Source organism: Onychomys torridus, chromosome 16, assembly GCF_903995425.1.
Source record: "Onychomys torridus chromosome 16, mOncTor1.1, whole genome shotgun sequence".
Taxonomy (NCBI): Eukaryota; Metazoa; Chordata; class Mammalia; order Rodentia; family Cricetidae; genus Onychomys; species Onychomys torridus.
The window spans coordinates 36,842,292-36,869,958 of NC_050458.1; the positions used below are offsets into that span (position 1 = coordinate 36,842,292).

Consider the following 27,667-nt stretch of genomic DNA (forward strand, 5'->3'; position numbering starts at 1 on the left):
CAATCCATCAATTCAATATGCCATTCAGATTTCAATTAATCATTTATCAAACCCTATAATATGTCAGGTGTGCTATCTTGCCTCTTCTCACAACATACATAAAACCAGCAAAATAAAACTGCAAATGAGCCAGGCGGTGGTGGTGCATGCCTTTAATCCCAGCACTCGGGAGGCAGAGCCAGGCAGATCTCTGTGTGTTCAAGGCCAGCCTGGGCTACCAAGTGAGTTCCAGGAAAAAGGCGCAAAACTACACAGAGAAACCTTGTCTCAAAAATTAAAAAAAAACAAAAACAAAACTGCAGATGTTATCCTATACAATTGGATTGCCTGAACTGTGTCCTGACATTATCATACAAATCCTTATTTGTGAAAAAAATACATGATTTCATATCCCTGGAAACTAAAAAGAATAACTGACACCATGATCTTAGTACTATGTTGATGTATGTATATGCTAAAACAGTACATGCTGCTTCCTTTAGTCTGAGTTATCTAAATATTTAGACCAAATTTTTGTCATATTTTGAGGCTACAACTGGCACTGGCAGAAACCTTCTCATTAGATAGGAGATTTCTTCAGGGTTCTAGCATATCCACTTCCTGATAGTACAATTAAGACATAACAAAGTGGAGGCTTAAGGATTTGAAAAGTGTGCAAAAAGTTACACACTCAGTACATGGCAGATCCAAAACTTGTGAAAACTCCAACATGAATTCAAACCTAGAGATAGTTATACTAATTTTAAGACTCTTAATGCTCAGCAGAAAAATATTTATTCATATCATCCATGTTATGAAAGATATATGGGTGAGAAGCTAGACTTGCTACTCACTCACTGATTTGCTCCTACCCGAAAGTAGTCCGATTCATTAAGAGCCCAAAAGCCAGTTATCATAGTGGCTTAAAAAAATCTAAAGATTATTATATGGTAAACACTCAAAAACATATCACCCATCTTCCCTCAGCATTAGCTACCTGTGGTTTCCTTTTACCTAATTCGGGATATGGAGAGGTTGTACAACTGGATGTGTTGAATGATCTCATCCAACAGTCGATCTGTCATGGTGTCAAAATCTGCAAATGTGTCCATCTGGAAAACAGCAAGGGGAGAGGTGTTGAGAGAAGTTATGGCTTCTGTGTTAGAAGTCTTCTTTCCTTAAACAGCATGACATAAAAAGGGGTGTAAGGACCTTGTCGGGGTTCTAGTTTGAGCTGTAACTTCAAGACAAAGATCCACTGGGGCTCTAATGAAGAAACTGGGCATCTGCTAAAGGATCCTCAGTTAGGGGAATAAGGTGGAAGATCTAAGTATGTATATGTTCTTGGAATGTGGTACCTGCTGTCTCAACATGAGTTCACTGTCTGCTGGCATGACTTCCCAGTGGAGGAAGCAGGCCCTGTGAGGGGAGACCACTTGCTCACTTCCTGTGAGCCAGATTCACACCAAGACATGCTTGACTCTTATCCTGGTTGGTTTTTGTCATCTTGACACAAGATAGAGAGATCTGGGAGGAGTGAATCTCATTGAGAAAGTGCTCAACCAGACTGACCTGTTGGCAAGCCTATAGTGCATTTTCTTAAATGATAATTAATGTGGGAGGGCCCAGCTAACTGTGAGCTGTGCTGTCACTGAGTATATATAATAAGGACATAATAAGAAGACAGGCTAAGCAAGCAATGAAGAGGAAGCCAGTAAGCACTGTTCTTCTAAGTCTCCTGCTTCCTGCCTTGAGTTCTTATCCCTTCTCCTCTCAATGATGGACTGTGATGGGGAATTGCAAAATTAAATAAACCCTTTCCTCCTCATTTTACATTTGATCATGGTGTTCATCACAGCAATAGAAAGAAAACTAGGCAAACTCTAAATAACCTTTAGGTTATTCTGTAAGTCCATGCCCAGACATCAGCTTTGAAAGATTTGAAAGCCATTCATGTCTTATGAAGGATGACCAAATGATAAAGGAGCACAAAAAGAATAAGGGGGAAATCCTATGCATGTCTAAGTTGTTGAAGACATAGTAGATTATCTACATAACGAAATTTTAGGAATACGATTGAGAGCAACACAGACATGTATTTAGGGTTAATATCTACAAGCAAAAACATCCTTTATAAACAGTACTGGAGCAACAGCATCTTGAGATGCCTGAGCTTCCAGCCAAAAACTCTCACAAACATTCATTTCGGTGGTGAGGAAGCAAGTATACCTGAGAAAGGAAAAGCAAGAGGTGAGGGGCTTGATGGGTTGCATGGTCACCCATCTCTCCATGAAGCCTACAGCATTGAAGAGACAAAGCACAGTGGTGCTTTTGCTAGGCTTCATGAAATGCAATCTCGTCTGTTACTCTGCTTCCCCTGAGGCTATGGTCTGGGTTCTGTGCCTTCTGCAGCCTGAATCTGCATCTCCTTGGCCTTTAAAAGTGGAGAATGCCATGTGTTTCTTTTCATATCTTAAAGGCTCTCTAAACTATTGTTAACACACTTAAGATTGGTGCTGCTATTATTATGACCTTCTAGTCTCCAAGAGCCTCTTTGCTCCTTTTGAAATTACTGGTTTGTATATTCATTATTTTACAATTGTTGTGATAATGAAGACTGCACTCACTATGATGAAAAATGCTCTTAAAACCACAGTAAGGTACAAAAATAATACTGGGAACTCCACAGTCAGGGTACTTTGAAAAGACTGTTGCATTCTGAGCTCTTTACAAGACTTACAATATTTAAGCAGTGAAACAACAAACACAGTAGAACTTAATTAGTATTGAGACAAATCCCTCCAGTTTAGTGACTTGCACAGAGACCTGGCTCAAACAAACTTGTGGAATCAATGTGGAACCAAGACGTCCTAGAACATATCCCAGAGTACATGGAGGGACACAATGAAGGTTGGATTCCTGTCTCGACCTCTGCTATTAACCACACTCATTGTCCCCGAAGAGAAAACTTCACTAGGGCAAAGCCAACACAAGGTCAAGGAACATGGATCAGTCATTATTCTACCACTTTCTCTGAATGTCTCCCTCAGGACATGGCCACATATGAAACACATCCCTCAGGACATAATGGATCAGGAATTTCATATGGTAGCTCTTTGGGTCAGAAGGAGGATTCTCTGCAGAAGCCCTAGGCTGTATGCTCTGTGCTGTAAGTAATCAGTGCTATTGGTAAGCAATAGAGCTGCTTTTCCGGTGTAATAGGAAACTGGGACAGTTACCATGAAAATAGTGGGCCCTTGGATGATGGTTCTCCTAACTCTTCCTCCCTCACATAATACCTTTTACTGCCTGTCATCTGCTCTTGAACATAGTGTCTAAAACAGGCAAAGAAATTAAGCACTAGCAGTTGAGGGGTAAGCAGGATCTTTTCAGCTTTTGATCATTTTATTTATGCGTGTGTGGAGGTCAAGGGACAACTTGGGAGAGCTGGTTCTTACTTTCTAGTATGTTGACCTCAGGGATTAAACTCAGGCTATTTAGGCTTGGCAGTGAACATCTTTATTGCAACTCATCTCACTAGCCTGACTTCTCAGCTCTGATGTCAAATGGTTCTCTGTATAACTACCACTTTCACTAATCATGAGACCTCTTGTTTATTAACAACTCTATTCCTCCAAAGGATGCTTATGAGTCATTTGCCTCACTCTCTGATCATCCCTATCTCTTGCTCATAGATTAACAGTCACTGCCTCAGGGTACCATGTCTGATTGTAAAACAAAAGTGACCAGACTTTGTAGGTTGCACAGCTGTAGGTGACAATGCTCTGTCCCTAGTGTGACTATATGGATGCCCACATAGTTGGTAACCTAAGCTGTCATGCTCCCAATGTCCAATTAAGCCAAAAGGCTCCAGTCACCTGATACATGCTAACTCCTATCGTCATTTCATATTTTTCCTTAGACTCCCAAAGTGATACAGTAAGTTTCTTTTTCTCTCCAAACTACCCAAACACTTGGATATTCTCCTTGAAGTTGCCCCCTTCACTTCATGCATATATATATATCATCTTGGTGTCCGTAGGAGACTCCTTCAAATCCAATGTTCTCTCAATCCAACATCCCTGACATCATACCTGATTCTTTTCAGACATTAGGAAGTCCAGTTTTCCCCCAGGGAGCCCCAGTTCTATGAAAGTCTTCACCAGCCGTAGGTCTGCACTGTTCCCTGAAAATGACAGATAACCCCAGGCCTATAATTAATCATAAGTCACATGGGATTTCTTTCTCAACGTTTCTCACATTAAAAATTGGATTTTCTCTTTATTTTAAAGCAGATAACAGAAATACCTGAAGTAACTCCCCATCTTCCAGTTTTACTACCCTAGCCCATGCACACATACAGAAGGGGCTCTTTTAAGTGGCCATTCTTTAATGGAATTATTCCTCGACCTGTCACACTAGTTCTTTCTTTCCCAGAACAACATTCTCTCAATAGCTTTTTGGAAGGGCTGCCTAGTGGTTAAGATGGCACAGTGGGCAGTCCCCTCTTAAATCACTTGCCTATCAATTATAGATAACTAGGAAGAGATTAATTATCAACTACAGTTCAGTTGTATAAATAGAAGAATTATCTCTAAGCCAATGGATAATGGATTAATAAGCTTGCAAATGTCCAAGAGTATCTGATGGGGCCACGGAATGAAAGGTTTATTTATAATTTCAGGAAGTTTCTAGTGTGAGAAACACAAACAGCACATCGAATATGCTGTTGTCATAAAAAGTCACATGGAAAGTTGATTTGTTACAACAGAATAAATTAGGCATATATTTTATTCTGCCCATGGGCATTCTACTATATCTACATTAATATATGGCTTATTCTCCTTCTGGGTCCCCATAGAGCTGAAAAAGACATGCAACCTGTTTAGATAGTTTGGTATTATGCTTTTCCATGTAAATCAACCCTACAGGTTATAGTTTTGGAGAACTTCTACACTGTAAGTGAAATCACAACTAATTTTATAGCATTCTTTATAAATTTCCCCAATGATTCAAAGGTATATTAAGAAACACATATATTTGGAAGAATTCAAGATTTAAGACAAACCTTATGTGGATATTCCCAGATGATAACCATCCTGTAGGCTATTATAGCATATGATCAAACCTGTAAGCTCAATGTCATTAGAAGGACATGTTCTTTCAAAAGAGATACATATTTCCTCTTGAGAAGATAAATTTCATCACTCTGTTTATGTCAATAAATAAATACTCTTTGGATTCATTCATGTCATAGCCTAAATTTCCCTAATGATATTTTAGGAGTGGTCTTTTAAAAAGTTGATACTACTTATATTAAACACAAAGAGTTTGAGAATAATACATCCTTCTTTCCTCAAGACACTAGGAGTAAAATGTTTCTGTAACCTAAAGCTTTCTAAAACAGTTTTAGTTAATAATGTGCTAGACTGAGAACATTTACAACAAAATAGGCTTTGGGCTTTTAGGCACAATAGAGAGCCTTGTAAATATTCATAACTTGTCTTAATGAACTCATTCTTAACATAAATATGCTAGTAGGCAGATTTGAATAAACAGATTCTATAACACTCTGAAGAGGTTATACACATGTACCTTGAACTACAGAAGTAATGTCATGAAAGCTGTCTTTGTGATTACTTGTTTTTCCTTTGACCTGTTGCCCAGGGGATGCTCTCATGGGCAGCTCAGCTCTCTGAATCAGTACAATACTGCAAATCATCTCTACCTCTTTCACATAATTCTATTTCAATATGTACAAGGTAACAGATGTAAACCCTATTGCATAACCAGAGTTCTTACTTTAAAGATTTATTTTTATTTATGTGTATATCTAGGTGAATCATTGACTCAGGTATCCAGATAGTCTAAGAGATTGGGAAAAGGCATTTGATACCTAGGTGCTAGAGTTACAGGCTATTGTGACCCATCATCATAGGTGCTGAGAACCAAACTCAGATCCTCTGGAAGAGCAGCAAGTTCTCTTAACCATTGAGCCATTTCTTTGGGCACCCAGATTTCTTATTTTGCAAAGAATTTTAGAATTTTCAAAATGAGAGGTATGAATCACCCTTTAATGACAATGAGCTGATGAATGTCAAGGTTATTTTTATCTTTATAAATCCCAGAACATGGTAGTATCTAGTATAGAAAAGGTTCTGGCCGGGCTGTGGTGGTACATGCCTTTAAATCCCAGCACTTGGGAGGCAGAGCCAGGCGGATCTCTGTGAGTTCGAGGCCAGCCTGGTCTCCAAAGTGAGTTCCAGGAAAGGCACAAAGCTACACAAAGAAGTGCTGTCTTGAAAAAAAAAAGAAAGAAAGAAAGAGAGAGAGAGAGAGAGAGAGAGAGAGAGAGAGAGAGAGAAAGAAAGAAAGAAAGAAAGAAAGAAAGAAAGAAAGAAAGAAAGAAAGAAAGAAAGAAAGGAAAGAGAAAAAGAAAGAAAAAAGAAAGAAAGAAAAGAAGGTTCTGGTAAGTGAGAGATGAACAAAATAGACAATAAAATAGTTGCAATCACTAACCCAGGCTCATTAAAATGCATCCTTTATTCCTTTTCTTCCATCTCTTCTTGGAGAACCATTCTATTGATTTATAAATTCCATCAATTCCTGCATTTCATTGAGGTATTCATTCTAACAGTACATTCACTTCTTCATTCATTTACTCGAGTCTCTCTTTTATTCAGAACACTCATTCCATTGATCATACAATTCCTTCATTCATTCCATTGATTGTTAAAATCCATGTCACTGAATTAACTAATTAATTACATGTGTGTATGCATGTGTGTGTATATGTATGATGTATGTATGTATCCTGAAAGCCATTTCCCTTAAAAGCAATGTTTTCATGGTTGCTGTTCAGTTGCTTTTAGAATGAATACCTGATCTAAATTGCTTCATAGGCATAAAGTGAATGTAGGATAGTAATCTGAGAAGGAAACTTCCTTAAAACTTACCATCCAGGCCATGGACACAGACCACCAGGTGAATCCCATCTTCCAAGTTTTCCTCCTCTTCCTCTGGTGGGAAATATGGTATATCAGAAGCTAGTACAGATAAGTCACTGTACAGAAATCCTTCAATCTTCAGTTCTTTTTTAAACTTTTCTTTGGCCTGATAAAAACTGGAGAATATACCAATTAATCACAAGCCATGCTGTGTATTCCAGGTTGAGCAGGGAATGAGGTGGGCTGATAGGTAGGAGTGCTGTGTATTCACAAACAAATTGTCTTCTGAACATCAAATGCTGAACGAAACCTTAGGGGAAATGCTGGCGAGCAAAGCTTTGTTCTTAATAAGAGAGAAGGAAAATATCCCCAAGTAAACCGAAGAAAGAGTTTTGATTTTAAAAATTTCTATTTTAGACTTGTATTGAACAGGAGGCTGGATAATGAGACTTACAAGACTCTGTGCAGTTACAGTACATGGACATCTTTAAGATTATCTCCTGAGAAGGGAAGTTCCTTTCTTCTCATACAAGCCAAGCATGGTTTAGCCTCCATCTGCTTTTCAAGAACTATTTTCCACCATTCCCAAAAGCAATGAAGAATTTGGGTTTTATTTTTTCCTCTGTTTTGTATTGGTTTTGTTTTCTAGTTAGTACCATAAACTACGTGGCTTGGCTTGGCTTGGTTTGGTTTCTTTGGGCCTTGGTATGTTCATGTTGTCAGACATGACTTTTAAACCCAGCTAAGATGCTGTTTGTATAGTCACTTGACAAGATGGTGGTTAACAACATTGATTCACAAATGAGATCATGATGGTTAGAATCTTGGTTTTAATACTTCTGATAATAGCCAGTTATCTGAAATGCTTGGGATTAGAAGATTTTTAGGTTTCAGTTGGGGTAGTTGTTTTTAAGATTTACAGATGTATACATGTACATATTGAGATAGCCTGAGGATGGGATCATGTATATACACAGAATTAAGTTTTGTTTTCTATATGGCCTAAGCACATTACCTGAAAGTAAGGTATTTTTTTCTTTCTTTTTTTCTTTTTTGTTTTGTTTTTTGGGTTTTATTGTTTTTTGTTTTTTGGAGACAGGGTTTCTCTGTGTAGCTCTCCTAGAACTGACTTGGTAGACCAGGCTAGCCTCAAACTCACAGAGATCCATCTGGCTCTGCCTCCCAAGTGCTAGGATTAAAGGTGTGTGCCATACCATTTGGCAAAAGTAAGGTATTTTCATGTAGTAGTTTTACTAAAGTTAAACATAAAACGTTTTCATGGTGCAAAATTCTTTCCACATGTGTTATCACATCAGCCTTGAAAATATTTTAGATTTCAATAGCATGAAAATACAATTTAAATTTAGATTTCTTGTCCAACAAGGGCAAGGCCCTAGTTTTTATCTAGAGCAGAACAAAACACATAAACTTTTGGAAAATTGTTAATTTTCAAATTAGTGATTTTCTAGTATTAGCATCAGCACCTCATCTACTTCCCCTCAGTGAAGACATTCTCTCCTCTTCTGCCCCTTTTTACTCTCCATACAATCATTGCTTCCAGATAAAACCTTTGCGTCCACTGAGCACGCAGGAAGCATCACCCTTGCCCAACACTGGCCTTGGTTGCTATTCCAGTCTGCTTGGTTTCTTGCAGTTAGAGCAGAGTCAACAGTGTCTAGCTGGACTTCTTGATTTGGTGCCTAGTGTCATAGGACAGGCATTTAGTACTATTTGCTACACAGAATGTTCAATGTTTATCTGCCTGGACTTCTTCTTTATGTGAAAATCAATAACTATTAGCAGTTGCAAAGAGAAGAATGAGTATAAGGCACTCTGACAAAATATTTCCACTATGTGCCCAATAAAATATATAGCTGATAACTGAGGGTGCAAAATGAATATAGCCCAAGCCAACGATCAAGCTATATATTCTAGGACTGAGAGTCCCACAATCTTAAAGGGAACTTAGAAGACAAATCTGGTGGAGTCCTGTTCCCTCAAAGGTCCTAAAAATCTCCATTTTCAAAACATGAAAAGGTGAAGTTACACTAGTGTCATAAGAGAGTGGTATTATCACAATAAAAATGGAACAAAATTTCCATATCTATCCATTAAGAATTTGGTTAATAAGTCATGATACATCCATACAATAGACTACTATGGAAACATTAAAATACTGAATGAAAATGGACTTGTATAGAAAGATATTTCTAATATTTTAAATGGAAAAAATAATTAAGAAGCATCACAATGATCCCCCCAAACAGTTTGAGCCAAACAACTGTCTTCCATAACCAGAGGCCCTATTCCAGTCCCATGGGGGCTCCACAGCCACTAGTCTACAGTTCATGGGCTTCCACTAGTGTGGCCAGTCATTTCTGCCCATCTGCCCATCATGAGCTCAACATCCCCCACCTGCAGAATCCCTCCTCTCTCTCATCAATTGGATTCCTGGAGCTCACCCTGACACCTGGCCATGGATCTCTGCATCTGCCTCCATCAGTCACTGGACAAAGGCTCTATGATGACAGCTATGGTACTCGCTAGAGTAGACCAGACCAGGCACCCTCTGAACCACTTCCAGCAGTCTAAGGTGGGGTCATCTTTGTGGATTCCTGAGAGCCTCCCCAGCACCCTGCCTTTTCCAATTCCCATGATGTCCTCATCTATCATGGTATCTTCCTCCCTTCCCTCCCACTCTGTCCCTGTTCCAGCTCGACTTTCCCATTTCCCTATCGGGATCTATCCCTGGTACATGGGCAGACTTTTGGGAATCCAATGCCTGTGATGTGATGCCTTGCACAGCCTTGGTGCAATGGGAAGGGGCTTGGACCTGCCTAGGCTTAATGTGCTGGGCTCTGCTGACTCCCCATGGGAGACCTTGATTTGGGAGAGATGAGGATGTGGGGTAGCTTGGAAGAGAGGGCTGGGGGTGGGAGGAGGGAGGATGTGGGGGTCTGTGGCTGCTATATAGAGTAAGTAGAAAATTTCTTAATAAAGAAAAATGAGAAAAAGAAGCATCACAATGGTCCTATTTTTATTAAAAATGAATATATTTAGGAGACAAATATCTATATAGAAGATTTCTGTTTAAAAAGTACATCATGTTATCTTGGATGATGGGCTTATTTGTAATTCTTTACATTACTTAGACATTCTGAATTGCATGATGTGTACATTATTGCTTTATTTAAATGAACAAAATAATGAATACCTCCATGTTTAAATAGTATACATGAAACTGAGAAAACTTTGGGAAAACCTAAATGACAAAGGATGTGTGAGCTGTGAGCTAGTCCACAAACTTACCTGAACATTCTTTCACTGACTTCTTCTTCCAACTTGCTAGAATAGGTAGAAACAACTCCAAAGGAGCCCAAAGGTTGATGAGTAATGGGGGCTAGGCTTTGTTTAGAAGAGTGTCCAGCCCTAGCAGGGGTCTCCTTGGGTACAGATGAGAAAGGGAGACATGTGGCAGTGCAAGACACAGACAAGTTAACGACCTCCACTGCCTTTAAGCTGTCCAGAGTAAAGGCTTCGGCAGAGTTCAAGTGGGACCCAGAGATGGAAGTTCCTGTCTTCAGCTCATGGTTTCGTGACACTTGGGAGGCAATAGTGTGAGTCACAGTGGGGCACACAGTGCCTGCTTCATGTTTGACCTCCAGAGAGGCAGTATGTCTTCTATTCAATGTCATGGTATCATTGACACTTGATGAACCATTTTGCACACCTGTAGAATTCAAGTTGACAGCTTCAACAGCTGGTGCATTACTGATTTCAGGCACCCTGTGGTGAGACACAGCCCTGGTGTCTAAGATGCTGTTGTTGGGGACCATGTGTTTACCCCCACTTGATCCTTTATGTTTGCCTTTTGTGGGCTCATCTGCGGCTCTATGGAAAGATCTGGTCCTAGAATTTTCAAGCACTATAGTACATGGTACTTTTAAGTTAAGACCTTTGGTTTCAACACTTGGTATGTTCTCAGCCATGTCATCCGTATAGCAGGGTCCTTGAGGAAAGGACTGGTTCTCTTTACCTTTGGGGATGTCTATGTACCCAGGTCCCTGGGCTCTCTCAGAATCTAAAGCTATATCTGCAAGGGAGTGTCCTGCCCTGACATCCTGGACCCTAGAGCCACTATAAGAATAAGAACTGTGTCCAAGTGAACTGGTGTCCTTGCTAGAACTGTCCAGGTCTTCAGCAAATCCTCCTGTGCTCTTCATGGTGTCTGCACCTTCAGTGGTATCCTCAGGGCTGCTGATCTGGGGTGCAGAGACAGACTTGGTTAGCATAGTAAGTGCCAACTCCCGCTCCTCATCTTCAAAAGGCAAAGAGCTGATAGAGGTAAGAGAAGCCTGGATGCCACTGGGCAGACTAGTGTTGCTTTCTGTATGACCACCCTCTAAAGAGTTTCTATGGTGGGCATGCCTTCGAATCACCTGATGTAAAACTTCACGATCACTAGGTAACTCCAGGGCCCTGCTTCGGGCCTCAGACCAGGCAACAGAACTTGGTTCACTTTCAATGCCTGAGTCAGATATGATGGAGGCTGACCTCTTGATGATGCCAGAGAGCACTGATAGATCTTCCTGCTCTTCTGAATGGTCCTGCAGGGAAGATGTGGTGTCCCAAGGTTCCACTGGAGCAGTGCTCAATGGGTCACAAGGTTCAGCAGGGGTGAGCTTCAGGCTCAGGAGCATGGGCTTTCCTTCCTGGTCTGCTCCCCTTCCTAGAGTCTTGAATTCAATGGCAGCTTTTTGGTGTAAAGAGGAGGCATTATTATGACTTATTCCTGCTACAGCTTTGCTTGGCAGAGTCTTAACAAGATCATAGCAGTCCTGAGAGCTCCCTTGCTCATGCTGTACATTAAAGCCCTGCATGGGCTCAGCTCTAGGGTGGTTCTTATTGCTAGATTTCACATCAATGTAGGTCAGTGCTGGGGCCTTCCCATCCTCAGGGCCTGGACTCCTCCTACGTATGTCCACATCTGAATCTCTCACAGCATCAGGCCTTGGACCAGTCCAGCATTCATTTTCAGGCTTGAGTGCTTTGCTTTGGAATTCACCAATGGTCAAATACACCTGAGATTCTGAGCACACATCCACAGGATTCTGTGTGGAGACATTCTCTTCCATCTCTGGACACCTAATAACATCCTCACTGGAGCCGAACTGGGGTGCTTCTGTAGTAGATAAAGGAAGGTTCTTCCTCAAAGATGATTTTTGATTTATAATATTCTTTTCTTTCCCTTTTATATCCATTATTGCAGGACTTGTCAGTGGGACATCAAAATTAGGATAAACACTCAAATTATGCTCTATAACAAGAGAAGAAAATTGTATTGTAGTTTACAAATCAAAATTATAAATTATTTAAATGCCTAATTGTATGAAAACAATGCAGCAGTCCTGTATCACTACTTTTTGAAGTGGATGACCTTCAGATTTTTTAAAGTTCTTAAGTTACAGAAAAAGTTTCTTATTCAAGGGTATACAAATAGTTTATGATAACCAGGTGACTCATGTTAAACTTCAAAATAGCTTATGTTGATGAGATAAATTAAGATATGAACATGACAAAATATGTGATTAGTGGGTTTGGACAAGTGAAAAGAAATACCCATCAGACCTGTGTGAAAAGATTACCAGTGGCTCACATACTTTTGTCCACATAAGAAAACACCAATCCTGTGGCTTAGATGGGCTCTTCAAATTTATAGATTGACAACAAAGATGGATGCCCCAGAAGAAGAAAAAGTCTTGAGAATACCAAAACATCTGACTAAACTTCAACCTATAGATCCTCTCTCTCTCCTCCCCCCCGTCTCTCTCTTTCTCTGTCTCTCTCTGCTTCTCTCCCTCTCTCTTTCTCTCCCTCTCTCTTTCTCTCCCTCTCTCTCTTCCTGTCTTTCTATTTCCCTCCCTCCCTTCCTCTCTCCCCTCCTGTTTTTATTTTGAGGGATATGGCTGTCCTTTATTTGTAACAATAAAACTTCAATCATGAACACAGCTCCTTCCTGAGTTCTATGAGTCATCCCAGAATATCATTAAATATGGGTGAATTACATGAACCAATAATTTGTAACCAGTGGCCAGAATTGCAGGCTGTCAGTTTGCCTGCAGAAGTGAAGTTTTGATTGAGAGATGTTAGTGCCAGCCTTATTATACAAACTATTAAAAGAGAAAAAAAAGGCTAGAAAAAGGCATTTGTTTTCTCTCATCATACCACTTACCTTTCATTTATTTGAGTACACTTAGCATTTCATACTTGCAGATGTGATGAGGTCAATCATAAGCACAGTGTTTATAGAGTAAAGATAACTTTGGAGCCTGGAAGGTCTGATCATGAACTCCAACATTGCCATTTGTGAGCACCCTAGGCAAACACAGTCTTCAGGAAGCTTTTTGACCTTCCTCAGCTGTGGGGTGAGCAGATCCATAGGAACCCACAAGGCTTTCACTTATTTATAAATCATTACATAAAATCATGTTATGCACGGGGTGAAGAGTTCTGCTTTCTGCAGAAAAACCCTGCAATCAGGTTATCTGTCCTGTGTGTTAGATAGCAACACCACAGTGAAGCTTCATAAAGCTTCCATAATCACACCCATCTTCAGAGGCTGATGCAGGGAATCAAAGTATGGCATCTTATCTTATTTTTCTTTAACTATTTTCTCTCTCTTAAAACTTTGAGTCCTCTATTTCTTCTTCTCCTGTTCCCCACAACTGACCAGTAACAAATATTCTCCATGTGCATCTGCCATAACCAAAGATCTGAGATGTGACTCCTGACATCTCCCACACATGCCATATAAACAAGATGATGTTGTGTCTGTGTTTTCTTTAAATTGTATAAATCCCTGTTGATAGACATCAAGACTGGTTCCATTCCTGGCTATTGTAAATAGTGCAGCAATGAACATATATCTCTGTGGTAGGATTTAGAGTTTATTGGGTGCATGTCCAAAAGTATGCACATGTAGGTCATACAGTGACCTATGATCATCCAATAACTTTCACTGCAATTTGTAATTAGACTGAGGAAGAAATGAATTCTCCCTTTATCATGGTACATCCAATGAACCTGGGGATACTTAGGAAGCATTTACTTTCCTCTGAAGACCTTTCCTCAGCCTGCAGCAAGACCAGTATATACCACTATACTCTTGAAAATTTCCCCAGCCTACCTCCCACACACATGTAGTGTTGTATGTCCTACAACCATGTGATGACCCACTTCCAAACTCTTGTCCCCCTAAAGGCAACAGCTTGTGTTTTATCCCTGTAGCCCACAGGCTGACATCCTGTCTAGTACATATTTGATGATCTATGTTCCTGAAAGGATCTAAGCCAAGAATAGGAATCTAGAAAAACAAAGAATATTGTGTTCACTGATTGCTTGTATTGGCTTGAATATAATTACCACAATGATGTTTAGTTCCACCCAAGACTATACTAGCATGACTAGGCAGTGGGTTGGCAAGAAAGAAAGTGGACATTTGTTATAGGAGTAAATGATCTTTTGCCTTGATGGGATTTTCCAAATATTTGGAAGCACTCAATGCTACAACAAGTTGTCTTGTTAAAAATTATGTGTATGTGACAGAATCACATGCATGAAGAATGAAATTTATGTTCACTGAAATATTTATCATTATCTTCAATTAAAAATACTGAGAAACAATCTACACCTAATTCTGATGTGTAAGTATCAGAGGTTCTTATAAGAAATGCTTAATTTCTTCATCTGTTCATTTTTGCTGGAAAAATATAAGAGGTATGCATTAATTAAAATACAAGCATATAAACACACACACACACACACACACACACATACACACACACACACACACATACACACACACACACACACACACACACACACACACACACACACACCTTTAAAACTTACCAGTTGGGTTGGAGGTTTAGTATAATTCAGTACATATTTGACTTGTCATATACTTACTTGACACTAGATGTCAGAATACAACTGGAAACCAAATGCATGTTTGTAAACTTTCTATGTCTCTACAAGTCACCTAGCTTCCAGGCTATATAAGGCTACAGATGCAGAATTTCTGAAATGTAGCCATTATGGTCCACCGTATAAAATGGCTTAAAACATCTGAGGAAGATACTAGAGCAGAGCCTGGACTCTGGAGTTGGCTTTGGTTGCTTAATGATACATGGTCTTTCACACATACTTCCCCTGTCTATACCTCAGTTTCCTTCTTTAAGGCTGTATAAATTATTTGAAGAATTAAATAAATAAATAATTTGGTTAAACCACCAACATAGGGCTTGACAATTTAGCATGGTTGTTGGGTTTCTATGGTCAAGTTACAGGGGAGAACAGAAAAGTGACATTCATTTCTTCATGTCTGGTCATTTTGCAGTTGACCTCTGGGTTTACTGACAAACAGTAGAGCCATGTTGAACACTGTTATACAAATAATAAGCATAGCCTTGTTATTTCTCTCCCTGAGGTTTTCGTTCATAAGTTCTCCTAGTTACACAACCCACTTGCTCAAGTCCTTGACCTGCCTTCTGACATTAAACAGGTCATTGAATTAGTGAGTGGCCACCTAGAATGACATAGTAACCATCAACCAATCAACAAAACAACTTCAATCACCACTACCACAAAGCAGGCACTAACACAGGGTCATTAAAGTTAATAAGAAATGACGAAATGACTATAGTTAAAACTGTACACTTGAGAGAACAAAAGATCTTCACAAGTCTTTGATCACTCTAGGGTGGTGTGTGTGTGTGTGTGTGTGTGTGTGTGTGTGTGAGAGAGAGAGAGAGAGAGAGAGAGAGAGAGAGAGAGAGAGTATGTCTGAGTCATGAACGTTTCATTCTACAGGAAATTCAATAGGTTAACACCCAGGTACATTCTGATCCAGAAGGGGCCAGGTAGGTCATAACACTAACTCTTCCTTCCCCTTTAAGGAGAAAATACTGCCACAATTTACTGATACTCTTGTGAACAGTTACCACCAGAGCTTTAGGGGCACAATATGTTAATGTGCCAGTACTTCCATGGAAAGCCTAATTCTCGAGTCTTTTCAAAACAACAGAGAATGACAAACCTGAGACAGGGCAGTCAACATATCTGTCCTCAAAGATAACAGGCAGGGTGTTCCAGTCACCATCAATATCCAGGCACTCTGCGGGCAGTGGGGGCATGCTGGTGAGGTACTCCGAGTTCCGGATGTCCAGAGATAGCTGGCTGTGGGTCTGTATCCTGTGGAGCACACAGAAAGGTAATAGACCAAACAAGATTGGAAGTTTTCAATAGTCTTACCATCTTTAACGGTGCTTTTAGCAAATGCTGGTAATGACCATCTGCCTCTCCTCCCATCCATCTAAGATATCCCTCAAAGTGGTAGTCTGTTTTGCTGAGGAATTGCTCCAAGAGCTAGTGTTGGTGCAAAGCATTGTGGTACTGGGTTATACCTGACAGTGGAAGGTAATTAGCACCACGCTACTGAAAGGCTAAGCTAAGAAATGGCTGCAGATCTAAAATGTGTGCTTTGGAAGAGAAAGTTAAATTTATTCATCTATTACTCCAGCATCTTTAACTTTTAAAACTACTTAGTCTGAGTTATATTTTGGTACAGCTGAGCCACCTTAAGTGCTTTTTGTTATTATGTTGATACTGACAGCTTTTATTAGTGTGAAAGCTGCTATAATTCAGGCAGCATACTTTTTGTTTCTCTGTAGAGGAACTTTCAAAGCTTATATTTATTCTTCCAGACCTAAACATTCTTCTACCATTAAGAACTTGATTCCAGAATCTGAAGTAATTACTACTTTGCCATTTAAAAGTTTGGAGGTGCATATGACTTTAATTCCTCCTCAGAAGAGAGTAAATTCATGTTATCTCATGAAAGAAAGGCTAAGTAATGTTTTATAGTTTTTGTATATAAAAACTCAATCACTTTCCATTAAGGGAAGAGGAGAACTTCCCTTAAGGGACTGTAGATTTGGGAGAAACCTGAACATGTGACTGCCTGCCTGTCTGAGGCTCTTTATGTAGCAGGCTGAACTCTGGACACACTCATCCCACTTCCCAGCCATGTGGACTATCTACCTCTATAAAATACTAACTGTGTATTATATATAAAATATACAGGTCCAGAACACACTCTCTAAGCATCACATCATCACCATCAACAGAAGTCCCAAGAGTTCAACACATATACATGTATGACTTACAGCATATACAGATTTCATATAATATGCATATAGATGTTAATTATGAAAATACATATTGACTTTACAGATTAAATGTTTATCTTATATTTTCTGTTTTTAAGTTTCCCTCATATATGTGGGAGATTTTTCCTCTTATCCAAAGCTCTGGAAGTTGTTACAACTTTATACCTCTTTGAATATCTAATTATTTGGATATTATATATGGATGGATATTAAATATGACTTTTTCTCAGTCAGTTCTGCACTCTACCCCTCCTTGGGTCTCCTGAGTATGTAAAGGTGAAGCCAGAAGACATTGGGTTGTAAGCTGGTGACAGATCTGCCAGATCCATCTTCAGTGAGGACAGGCACTATCTGACAGGCTGAGCCTCTAGATGGAATGTGGATGGGCAGGGTGAACATTTGTTTTTCCGGAACCAGGATACCTTTGTTTTCTCTTCTCATTTGACATAATAAATTCCAGGTTCTCCAACTTTTGGACAATGGGGCTCATAGCAGCACCACAACATTCAGGTTTTCAGGCTGTCAGTCTTAAAACTGGTCCCACCTGGTCCCCTGGTACCAAGATTTTCAGATGTGGCTGAGCCACACCCCTAGCCTCTCTGGTTCTCTGGCTTCCATACAGATTATAGTGGAGCTTGCCAGCCTGAACCTGGAACTTACTGATTCACCTAGACTGGCTTGTCAGCAAACTCCCAGGATCTCCTACTGTCTCTTCTTCTGCAATGCTGGTATTGCAAGTGCTTGCCATGACACCTTGTTTCTTCTTTGAACTCAGGTCTTCAGGTTTGCATGGAAACCATTTTCCTAACTAAGACATCTCTACAGGCACAGAGGAATGACCTATCCTATTAAATGTTACACAGTGTTGTAGATGCTACATGTAACTAATGATTGCAAAGAGAGGGGAGAGTTAGTGTCCCCCCAGAAATGAGCTTTTTAATTGGTTATCCCATTTAAAGTGATCAGCCCTTCTGATATATATCATATATATCACATATATATGTATAAAGAAAAGGAGACTATCGATTTGAGGGGAATAAGGGGGAAATAGGAGTAGTTGGAGGGAGGAAATAAGAAGAAGACAGAAAGTGATAAAATAATATTTTGGTTAAAATTAAATTTTCTTTAAGTGAAACTGTTATAATTGTCAGTACAGGAACTGTAAAAATTGAAGTATTATCTCAACTTCCCCATTATAGAGAATGGTATAGCACTATGAATCTCTACATCATCTTTTTCCACAGCCATGTATCCCTCCTTATTGTGTGAAGGGCATCACTGAGACATGGAACAAACAGAAGAGGGCCAGTCACAAGCAGCCTTGCCCTAATCCCAGGCTAAATCTCAAGTTAGCATGTTTCACAAATTACTCCTGATGGCTGGCCAGTTATTTTCATGATAAACACACATCCTCAGACCCATGTACACTGACAAACATAAGCAAACACACCCTCCTCGAATCATACATTATATCTTGTCCTGTGCCATCCCAGACCATCTCACAGATAAAGATCTGTCCCGAATCCATCCATTGATTTCATAGCCTACTGAAAGGTGGTGAAAATTCATCTATGACATAAAATCTCTTCCAGGCCAAACTATGATGGATCTTGACAAATAAGCTCACCTATGCCTCTGTATGCTGGCATTCCATCATCAATCCTGATGTTGGAATGTAGTTCTGCCTCCCATGTAAGCAGGTAGTTATTCCTGAATCACAACTTGTCTGCCTAGCTATAATGAACATGCATGTGTCTGGGCATACCTGCTTAGCCCCTCATAGTCCCTGTTCAATATCTTATCCCAAAACTCATTCTATTGAAAGCACGTATCCACCTTTCCCATGATTTTCTCATTCTGAAATGAATCTCTTTCTGTGTTCTTGGTTACATGGTTTATTTTGACAAAAATGTATTTCCTATTGAGCAGAATCTCTCTGGTAACTTGTTATCTCGATGGTCAATTGAATACTTAAAATGTTGTCCAACCTATTTGCTGTATAAGACATAATCACCTTGAAAACTTCAACCTGACCTCCACTCCTATGTGAAGTTTCAGGGAGACCAGTATAGACAAACACATCAGTATCTACTCCTCTTAAGTTAATAGACATTTCTCATCACCATTTGGTCAACATGTCTATTTATTTATACAGAGATTTTGTTTGTTTGGTTCACCTCTAAATAGCCCACAACTGAAATTGTATCTGGAACACAGACAACAATACATACATACTTACTGAAAGAAGGAATCTCCTTTTATATCTAAGAAACTAGCTAAGAGAGGTTGAGGAATGCATGCCAGTTTTAGTAGAATCTATAAGTTAAGACATTTGAATGGAATTTGAAATGCTAAGGTCCCACTTCATTTTCAGGCTAATAATACATGAACTGAAATGATCATAAATCAGTTATTTTGTGGTGCACAAGATACCACATGAGTTAGTCCTTCCTGCCCTTCCCTCTTACCTTCCTACTTCCCTCCATCCCGTTTCTCCTCAAATTCAGAACATTATTGGAAGTGCTTCCTGGTGAGTAAACACCTTTTACAGTCTGAGTCACAATGACGACAAACTGAGGTCAATTGCCACTTCCTCAATTTATTGTTTTTCTCCCATCACTTTGTCAAAATCAGTCCTTGGCCCACACACAATTTTTCCTAAAGGGCAGTTGATGCTGGCTTACAAGAGCAAACTGCATATGTCTCTTTCTAGCTTCATATTTCCTGATAACTCATGAATGACTTGAAACACTACTGTGGAAAATTCACATGACAAAAATCAACAAATGCTAACTAGTACATGACACAGTTTGGGGAGTCTAAGAATTAGTGGCTAACTATTTATGAGAATACCAGCCACATCTCTTCTCTCTTCCTATGCCCTTATCTTCTTGCTTATTGTTTTTAAGCTGGTAACTACCTGAATGAGTTAATTTATTAATTGCCTATTTGTCAGACAGAATGAGAAACCTACAAGACAGCACTCTTTACCACATCTACTGTCCACCAGGACAATTAATGTTCACTCATCCCTCACCATCTACATCAACGTCACCATTTACAGAAGAGGATCTGTAGCTTGCGCTGTCTACCTCGTGTGGATGTTCCTACTTTGTCCTTTCATCTTTTCCTTTGGACCATTTTATGGGGAAGGAAACTAAGAGTGGTGTACAGGATTCCTTTCTTGCCACTGTGATAAAATATCCTACCAAAAGCAGCTTAAGGGAAAAAGAATTGATTTGGATCACATGTCTAGTTTCTAGTCCATCATCGCAGGGAAGTCACAGCAGCAAATGAAAGCAGCTGGTTAGTCAAAGTCACAATCACTCAGCTTGATTTCTCTACTCTTCTATAATCCAGGATGCCCTGCCCAGGAAATGGTGTCACCTACAGTGGGTAGGTCATCCCACCTCCATCATTCTGATCAAGACGATCCCCATAGACATTCCCGCAGGCCAACCTAATCCAGACAAATTTGTTATTAGTATTCTCTTCCCAGGTGATTCTAAATTTGATAAAATTGACAAAAGCCAATCATCACAACTAGCTCCAGTTGAGAATAAATTGACAACAGGAAAACAAACAAACAAACAAAAAAACATTTCTCAAGGAATCACTCATTGCATGTCACTGGATACCCTGTGTTATGAGTACTTTGCATTCCAACCAAACTCTGCATGGAGAGTGTGATGCTTAGTTTTCATTGTCAACTCGATTTAGAATCACCTATCAGACACACCTCTGGGCATGTCTATGAGTACTTTTCCAAAGTGTAACTGAGAAGGAGAGATCCACTCTGAATGTGGTACCATCAATAGGCTGTGATCCCAGACTGAATACTATGGATCAAAAGAGGAAGTGAGCTGAGTACATTTCTTGCTCTGTGTGACTTCAATGCCATGTGACCAGCCGTGACTTCCTGCCAAGATGACCCTTCAAACTGTGGGCTTAAGTAGATGTTTTTTGGTATTGTAATCCCAGTGATGAGAAAATTAATTAATATAGAGAGCAATGACCTCTGTGACTTTCACTTCCACATGTGTTCACACTCCCTGAGAGAAAGGTTCACACAACATAGCACAAACTCCAGGGTTTTTCTTGTATTGTGGAGACTTAGAGGAATATTACAGTTTTTTTGTTTATTTGCTTTTTTCCTGTATTATTGAGTTTCTGTATTTTGCTCAGTGTCCCTCAAAGTCGTATGTGAATTTAACGTATTAGTACTTCCAATGCTAGTTTTAGAATTAGTCATCCAGTTCTAGTCTAAAGCTGAAATGAACAAATGAATGAATGCATGTATTGCTGTACTTGTTGAAGACTCTAATGGTGTCCAAACAAGCTATTTTAATAAGCATATGCATTTTCCTTCCTATCCCACTCATTTTCACAACCTAAAACCAAACACTAAATGTCACTGTAGTTTACATGCAGAATAAAACCTGGGAGAAAACAGGGTTATGTACACTAAGATGAAAGATTTCCGGGTCTGTCTTAGGTGACATGAAAATTCCACCAGCCTCTTTGATAGATGCACTGTGGCCTCTCAACCAGGATTCCCCATTATGTTTTGAAGAGATTATTCAAAATAAAATATTGGTGGCCAAAAGATTTTGGCGAAGTCTCCACCCATCTTCCCCAGAGAATCTAAGAAACTTCATCTCTTATCACCACTCAAACTTTATTGATACTTTTCAATTCTTTCTGGAAGAAGGCAATCTTAAAAAGACATCATTCTTCCTGATTAGAGATCTTGGACTTAATTATTATGCTGAATAAATGTTTTAACTACTGCATCACTGAGCTTGTCTGACATAGCATGTGGCCACACCACCTGCTTCTATTCATTTTGCAGAGGACTCAGCACAGATGTCTGCAGAGACCTAGGAAGTCTTGATTTTTCTCTACAGAACCATAGTGGCATGCACCAAAAGAAACCTTTGGCTGTCGACCTTCCCTGGCACCTGCAGCTCCCGCCTCCCCAGTTTGTACTTTCTTTGCAGGCACAAGACTGTAGACAGAGCCTGCAGAAGGCAGCAGAGTGTCTGTTTCACAGCAGGAAATGAAAGGAAAGGGAAGTGGGAACAAAGAAAGGGAGCTGAATGCCCTGGGTGGCCACTTTAACAGGGTGAAGTGGGTGTGCAATTTATTACTTACAGGTTTTCCTGAAAGGTCAAGACTGCAAGTTTTTGGTGCTCCATATAAAAGAAAGCTTCAGAAAACCTTCGGACCTGAGGGATGACAATGTAAACAGCTTAATTCCTCAAGTGGATATGCCCTCCATTTTCTCAACTTGAGAGTCTGGAGATTAAGTGTTGTGATTTTGTGGAAAGAAGGCTGTGCATGCATACAGAGGTCTGTCACAAGAGGCTTTTCACCCTCCACAGCTTCCCACATCTTTATAGCTCTTAGCCCAAGCAGCATAGTATATGTTTATAAATTCACTCCTGTTCTGCTTTCATTTTTAATCCTCAAGTTGTATTCTTTCTACTAGAATGTAAGATTTTTCCAAACAGCCATTATAAATAAATGCACAACATGGAGAATTCCAAAAGTCAGGAGCATTTGCTATGTACTTTGTGGATCTTCAGACACTTATTTCTCTTGCCCAAGTGAGAAGATCCACATTACTCCATATATATTAATATCTATACATGCACAGCCAGGATGAGGACAATACCTTACATTTGAAAGTACTTCTTCCTAAGTACATTGAGACACTTGTAATAGTTAATTTTATAAGCTCAGATATCTTTAGACATAGATAAGAGAGATGTTTTATGAATGACAGAATAGGGTGGAATAACTGAGTTTTTGATGTCACAATGATCATTCACAGTTGAGTGGGACCACTGTTGAAATCCATAGATTGGCACAATGACAAATCATGTTCTCCTCAACAAACCAACTCTTGCAAAATTTCTCCTTAAGAATAAATGCACGCAGTCAGAGAGTTTATAGCATTTTATGATTTACCCTCAAAGCATGGTGTTCCTGGGTGAGATAAGTGGTCACTTCGGAATGCAGAGTCACTGTCTCCAGGAATTGGGTCCACAGAGCCATCATATGGGAGGCCAGCCAAGCAAGATCCTTGCTGATCTGTTCAGCTATCTTCTCTGGGTTGTTCAGCATCTGCAGGGGTAAAACAGTGTCAGTCAAAGACCTAGCTCTATTGTGTTGCTCCAGCCTTCCTCTTGGGATCTTTATTAAACACTCTGCTCTTCTAGCCTTTCCCTCACGTGCCACAAACAATGTGGTATTATAATACATGTCTCATGCTATATAACATAGAATTGTGTTACTCTGACCCTTTGAATATGGGAGCTAAGAGAGACAGCAATGAGAGGAATAAACTATTTGGCAGTTCCTGTCTATAGATTAATATTCAGAGGCCATGGTTTCATGTAAGGTTAGCCCGTGTCTATTCCTTGTTGATGTCTTCCCTCTCCATGCATGCTTTAACTGCGAGTTATTTCTAGATCTCCAGGAACATCTTGTCTAGTAAGTCCTTTCTCCTTTTATAAATAGTGGCTACCCATTTTCAACTCTCTACCCTAAACTTCTAATCTCATTACCTCAGAACCCAGTTTTCTAAAATATTAGCATCCTAGTCTGGGATTCCTTCAGCATGGCCTTTGCACTATTGCACCAAAAGGGGATCAGCCATGGTATCCTCCCTTGGACTCACACACTCAGAGAAGAGATTCTTGTACTAGAATCTAGTCTGTATTTCATTAAACTCTGAACTCAGTGATTTATAATCACAATGGCTCCCACTTACTAAGACTGATCATTTTATACATGCTTCACATTCAATTCACGCAACCATCTTTTAGGTAGACTATTAGAACCATCCTTTCACAGGAAGTAAAATGGCAGTGATTTAATAGAATGTCCAATTTTCACCCAGCTATGATTTAACTGAAGGACTCTCTAACCATGAAACCACATGCTCCACCTCAGTAGCTATTTAAAAATATCTTAGGAGAAAAGATATAATCCCAGAGGACTTAACTAGCCAGGTCACTAGGCAGCTTCTCTGTGTCTATAACCCATCATTATCTTCTTAATCATTGCTTAACCAAGCCACTTCTTAAGGCTTCTAGCATGCCTTAATTATAATGTAAGTCAGTCAGACTATCGTGGGACCTGAAACATTTGGAGAAGACTCTTGATGAGAACATGTTGGACAGGTAACTGGTTTAGAATAGGGAGGACCATATTCTAGGGGAGAAATTTGCATTATGGGAAGGTGAAAAGATCAAATGCTCCTTGGAAGAATGACAAGAAGCCTGCCCGCAGAGGTCCAGGTTTCAACAAGAAATAGAAATTACTGATCATCTTCCTTGTCTTGCTAACATGTTTGGCAAAAGAAGGACACGTGATGAGTAACAAAGGGCCTCTGTCTTTGTAATGGCAGAGATAGGAATGTATACCAGAGAGAGTGGTGTAGGGTTTTTACAAAGCCACAGTCATGCAAATCCAACCTCTTTCCCTCCTTTGTCCTGTGCCCCAGTTTCCTCTCTGAAGGCACAAAGCAAACAACTGCTTCCAGATACAGTTTTGTCATTGTTATTGGACGGAGGTTTGATTCTGGATGAAGGCAGAGCAGGTGAAAGGAGGTATCCAAGAGTAAGAGAGTAGCAACAGAGATGTTTGCAGGACAGTAAGGCTTTTAACACTCAGAGACTCTTGCTTTATTATTATGACTAGCGGAATTCCAGATGCAAGGCTCCAGTTAAACACAGCACCTTCTAAGAGATGCATTCACCCTTTGATAACGGCTCAGTCCCATTCAACACTGTGAGTGGTCAGAGACAGAGAAGGAAGGGTGCAGGGGAGTAGACCTCAGGGACAGGTTGCATCACTGGAAAAACTCCAGATTGGTAAATGGGGTTTTTAATTCAATCTAAACAGCTCATGTTTGGATTCTTCTACCAGAATCTTCACTAGGACAGCCAATCTATTACAGCAACACTCGGCACTATTTTTCCCGGAAATAATCCCTGCCTTACCCAAGATTACCATGCCTCTTGCCTGATGCACAATCATTGACCCAGCCATGCTGACCTACCTATAGCAGCATGCATAGGTCTTTCTATTTGTAATACCAGACCATTGTCCAGGCAGCATCCTCTCTTTGAAATGCCTTTTCCTCTCCTCTCATATTCTTATTTCCTTTCATTTCCTCTTCATCACTTTGGCATGGTCTATCATCAACCAGCGAATGGCTAAGGAATCAATTCCATGTCCCCTTATTTATGATGACACTACTTTATGCTATCAGTCTAAGGCTCACCACTCTTTTTTCCTCTTCTTGAACAGGTGTCCTTGACCCTACAGTCCTTCCGCATGGTCTCTGTAACAAGTGACGCTTGCTTCGCTGCCACTGTCTCAATTTGTCTGCATTTGGAATTTAACCCCTCAGTATCCCTACTTCCAGTACAGTAGCTAATGGATACTCTGAACTCGACAACCCTTTATTGCAGTAGTAGGTGGATGAGCATCCTTGAGAGAGGCTCTATGCCTCAATCATGTATCCCTGACTTGCTTGGCTTCTGATTCTGCCCTCAGAGCATTCCTCTCCACCACAGTGGTACTGAGAGATGCAGCATGAATTCTGAGCTCAACTACCAGAGTTGAAGAGGGAAAAATGAAAGATATTCATTAAATGAGTTTTTGGGAGAATTACTTTCTCCCTAGTTGATTAAAAGCAGCTTCATATGAGGTTACAGAGGTTTCTAATTAAGCCACAGGAAGACTTTCCTAGCATCACCAACACCTGGAATTGTGAAATTACACATGACAGGTGTGGGCGGCTTTCTGTAGCAGGTGAGGGAGGGTCCTTACCTGCTAACAAGCCAGCAATCTTAGCCCTCTGCTATCACAGGTGAGTTCTCTGGAGCAAGACTCACCTACCTACCTTGAACACTCCCAAAGCCTTGATCATCTGGGCTCTAACCACATTCACGCCTCTGATCCCCTTATCTGTTACTCCATGCTCATTTTGTGTTATAGGCTGTGCTACATTGCAGGAAGCCAAATATAAATATAAATACACCCTGGAATAAAGCATTCCATTCCCTTCTAGCTACAAACTTAGCTATAATACACCGACAGAGTACTGTAAAAGATATGTATCCTAGGAGTCATGTAAGAGCCTTGGTAACTTGCTGATGAGGTGATACCTACATTCTTTCTTCCTGTTTCCTGAATAAACTGGGCTCTTTCAGAATGTTTCTCCATCTCAGCTTCATGTGACAATCATTGGGAGGTTCAAGTCTGTCCATGTGTCCATGGAAGGCTGCATCCTTCTCAGAATCTCTGAGGTGCAGTCCAGATATTAGAACTTCTAAAATGCCTGCCAGATCATCCTAATACAAACCCTGGTCCTAACCCCCTTGCTAGACTATGACCGCTGCCTTTGTGCATTGTTTGCATATAAAGTGAACCTCAGAAGTTCATGGGTTAAATGTTTTGTTCCTAGTTAGTATCACTGCTTTGAGAAGGCATAGAAATAAGGGCTTCAGGAGTAAGACCCAGCTAGAGACAATAGGCCACCATGAGCACTGGGGTTAAGTTTTGCCCCAGAAGTTGTTGAAACACAGAGTATAAGACACCTGCAACATCTGATGGACAGATTAAAGGACATCACTGTGTGACATTGTCATCCTTGCTAAGCAATTGGACCCACATTATGTGGGTGATTAAGACCACTAGAGCTTAAACAAGGTCAAAGTCCAGATAGTGTGGATGGCTATACTTACTGCTCTCTGTATGAGATGTTCTGTGATGTAAAAAGGAAATTCACAAAGTCTCTGCCACACAAGGGCACACAGGCACAAGAGAGACCCCAGAAAACAGCATTCCTGTGCTCCTGCTACCGCTGGCAGCCTCTCTATAATGCAAGTTCTACTGTACTATGAAGAGCTAGAGCTGGACTCCCAAGGGACTGGCTAGACAAGGAAATAAGAGATAACACTAACCATTATCAGCAGAAAGCATGTTACTGTTTTGAGCAAGACAATAGAGACAGAAGTCGTAAGTGCACACTCAATCTAGTCTTCCATTCATTATTTGAGAATGAATGGAATGGGGTGTGTGTGAGTGTGTGTGTGTGTGTGTGTGTGTGTGTGTGTGTGTGTGTGTCCATTATGGGGCCCTAACACTTTCTCTGCCTCTTTGAACTCAAGGTCAGTGCCTCCTTAGCAGGAACTTGGGAAGTCATCTTGCTCATATTGTCCATCTAGACCAGGGCATCCTCTCAGACAATCAACCTTCTAAGGTTGCTTCCTGGCTTAAAGCTAGGTCCTTCCAAACCCTCTGTGATGGTTAACTTCACTTGTCAACTTAGTGACATCACCTTGGAGATTAGCCTCTGGATATACCGGTCAGGGATTATCTTGCTTATGTAAATTGAGTTGGAAAGACACCCCACCTACTGTGGGCAGCACCATTCCCTGGGCTAGGATTCTGGACTGTATAAAAGGAGACGGTGAACTCATAACCAGCATT

At 40.2% G+C, this 27,667-nt stretch overlaps 1 protein-coding gene across 4 annotated transcripts in view; it reads right to left on the reverse strand.

Annotated features, from left to right (window-relative positions):
• Window positions 1-27,667, reverse strand: part of Fam135b (family with sequence similarity 135 member B) — a 284,052-nt gene that overhangs the window by 18,721 nt on the left and 237,664 nt on the right. For 3 of the 4 annotated variants that reach the window (XM_036207799.1, XM_036207798.1, XM_036207800.1), the window contains exons 10-16: window positions 23,129-23,284; window positions 22,310-22,383; window positions 16,024-16,178; window positions 10,236-12,243; window positions 6,936-7,102; window positions 4,074-4,165; window positions 994-1,091 (exon numbers count right to left, since the gene is read on the reverse strand). In XM_036207799.1, the coding sequence (XP_036063692.1) occupies window positions 994-1,091; window positions 4,074-4,165; window positions 6,936-7,102; window positions 10,236-12,243; window positions 16,024-16,178; window positions 22,310-22,383; window positions 23,129-23,284 (2,750 nt within the window). Of the gene's footprint in view, window positions 1-993; window positions 1,092-4,073; window positions 4,166-6,935; window positions 7,103-10,235; window positions 12,244-16,023; window positions 16,179-22,309; window positions 22,384-23,128; window positions 23,285-27,667 lie in introns of those variants that run through there. The other variant, XM_036207801.1, reaches the window with a different exon arrangement.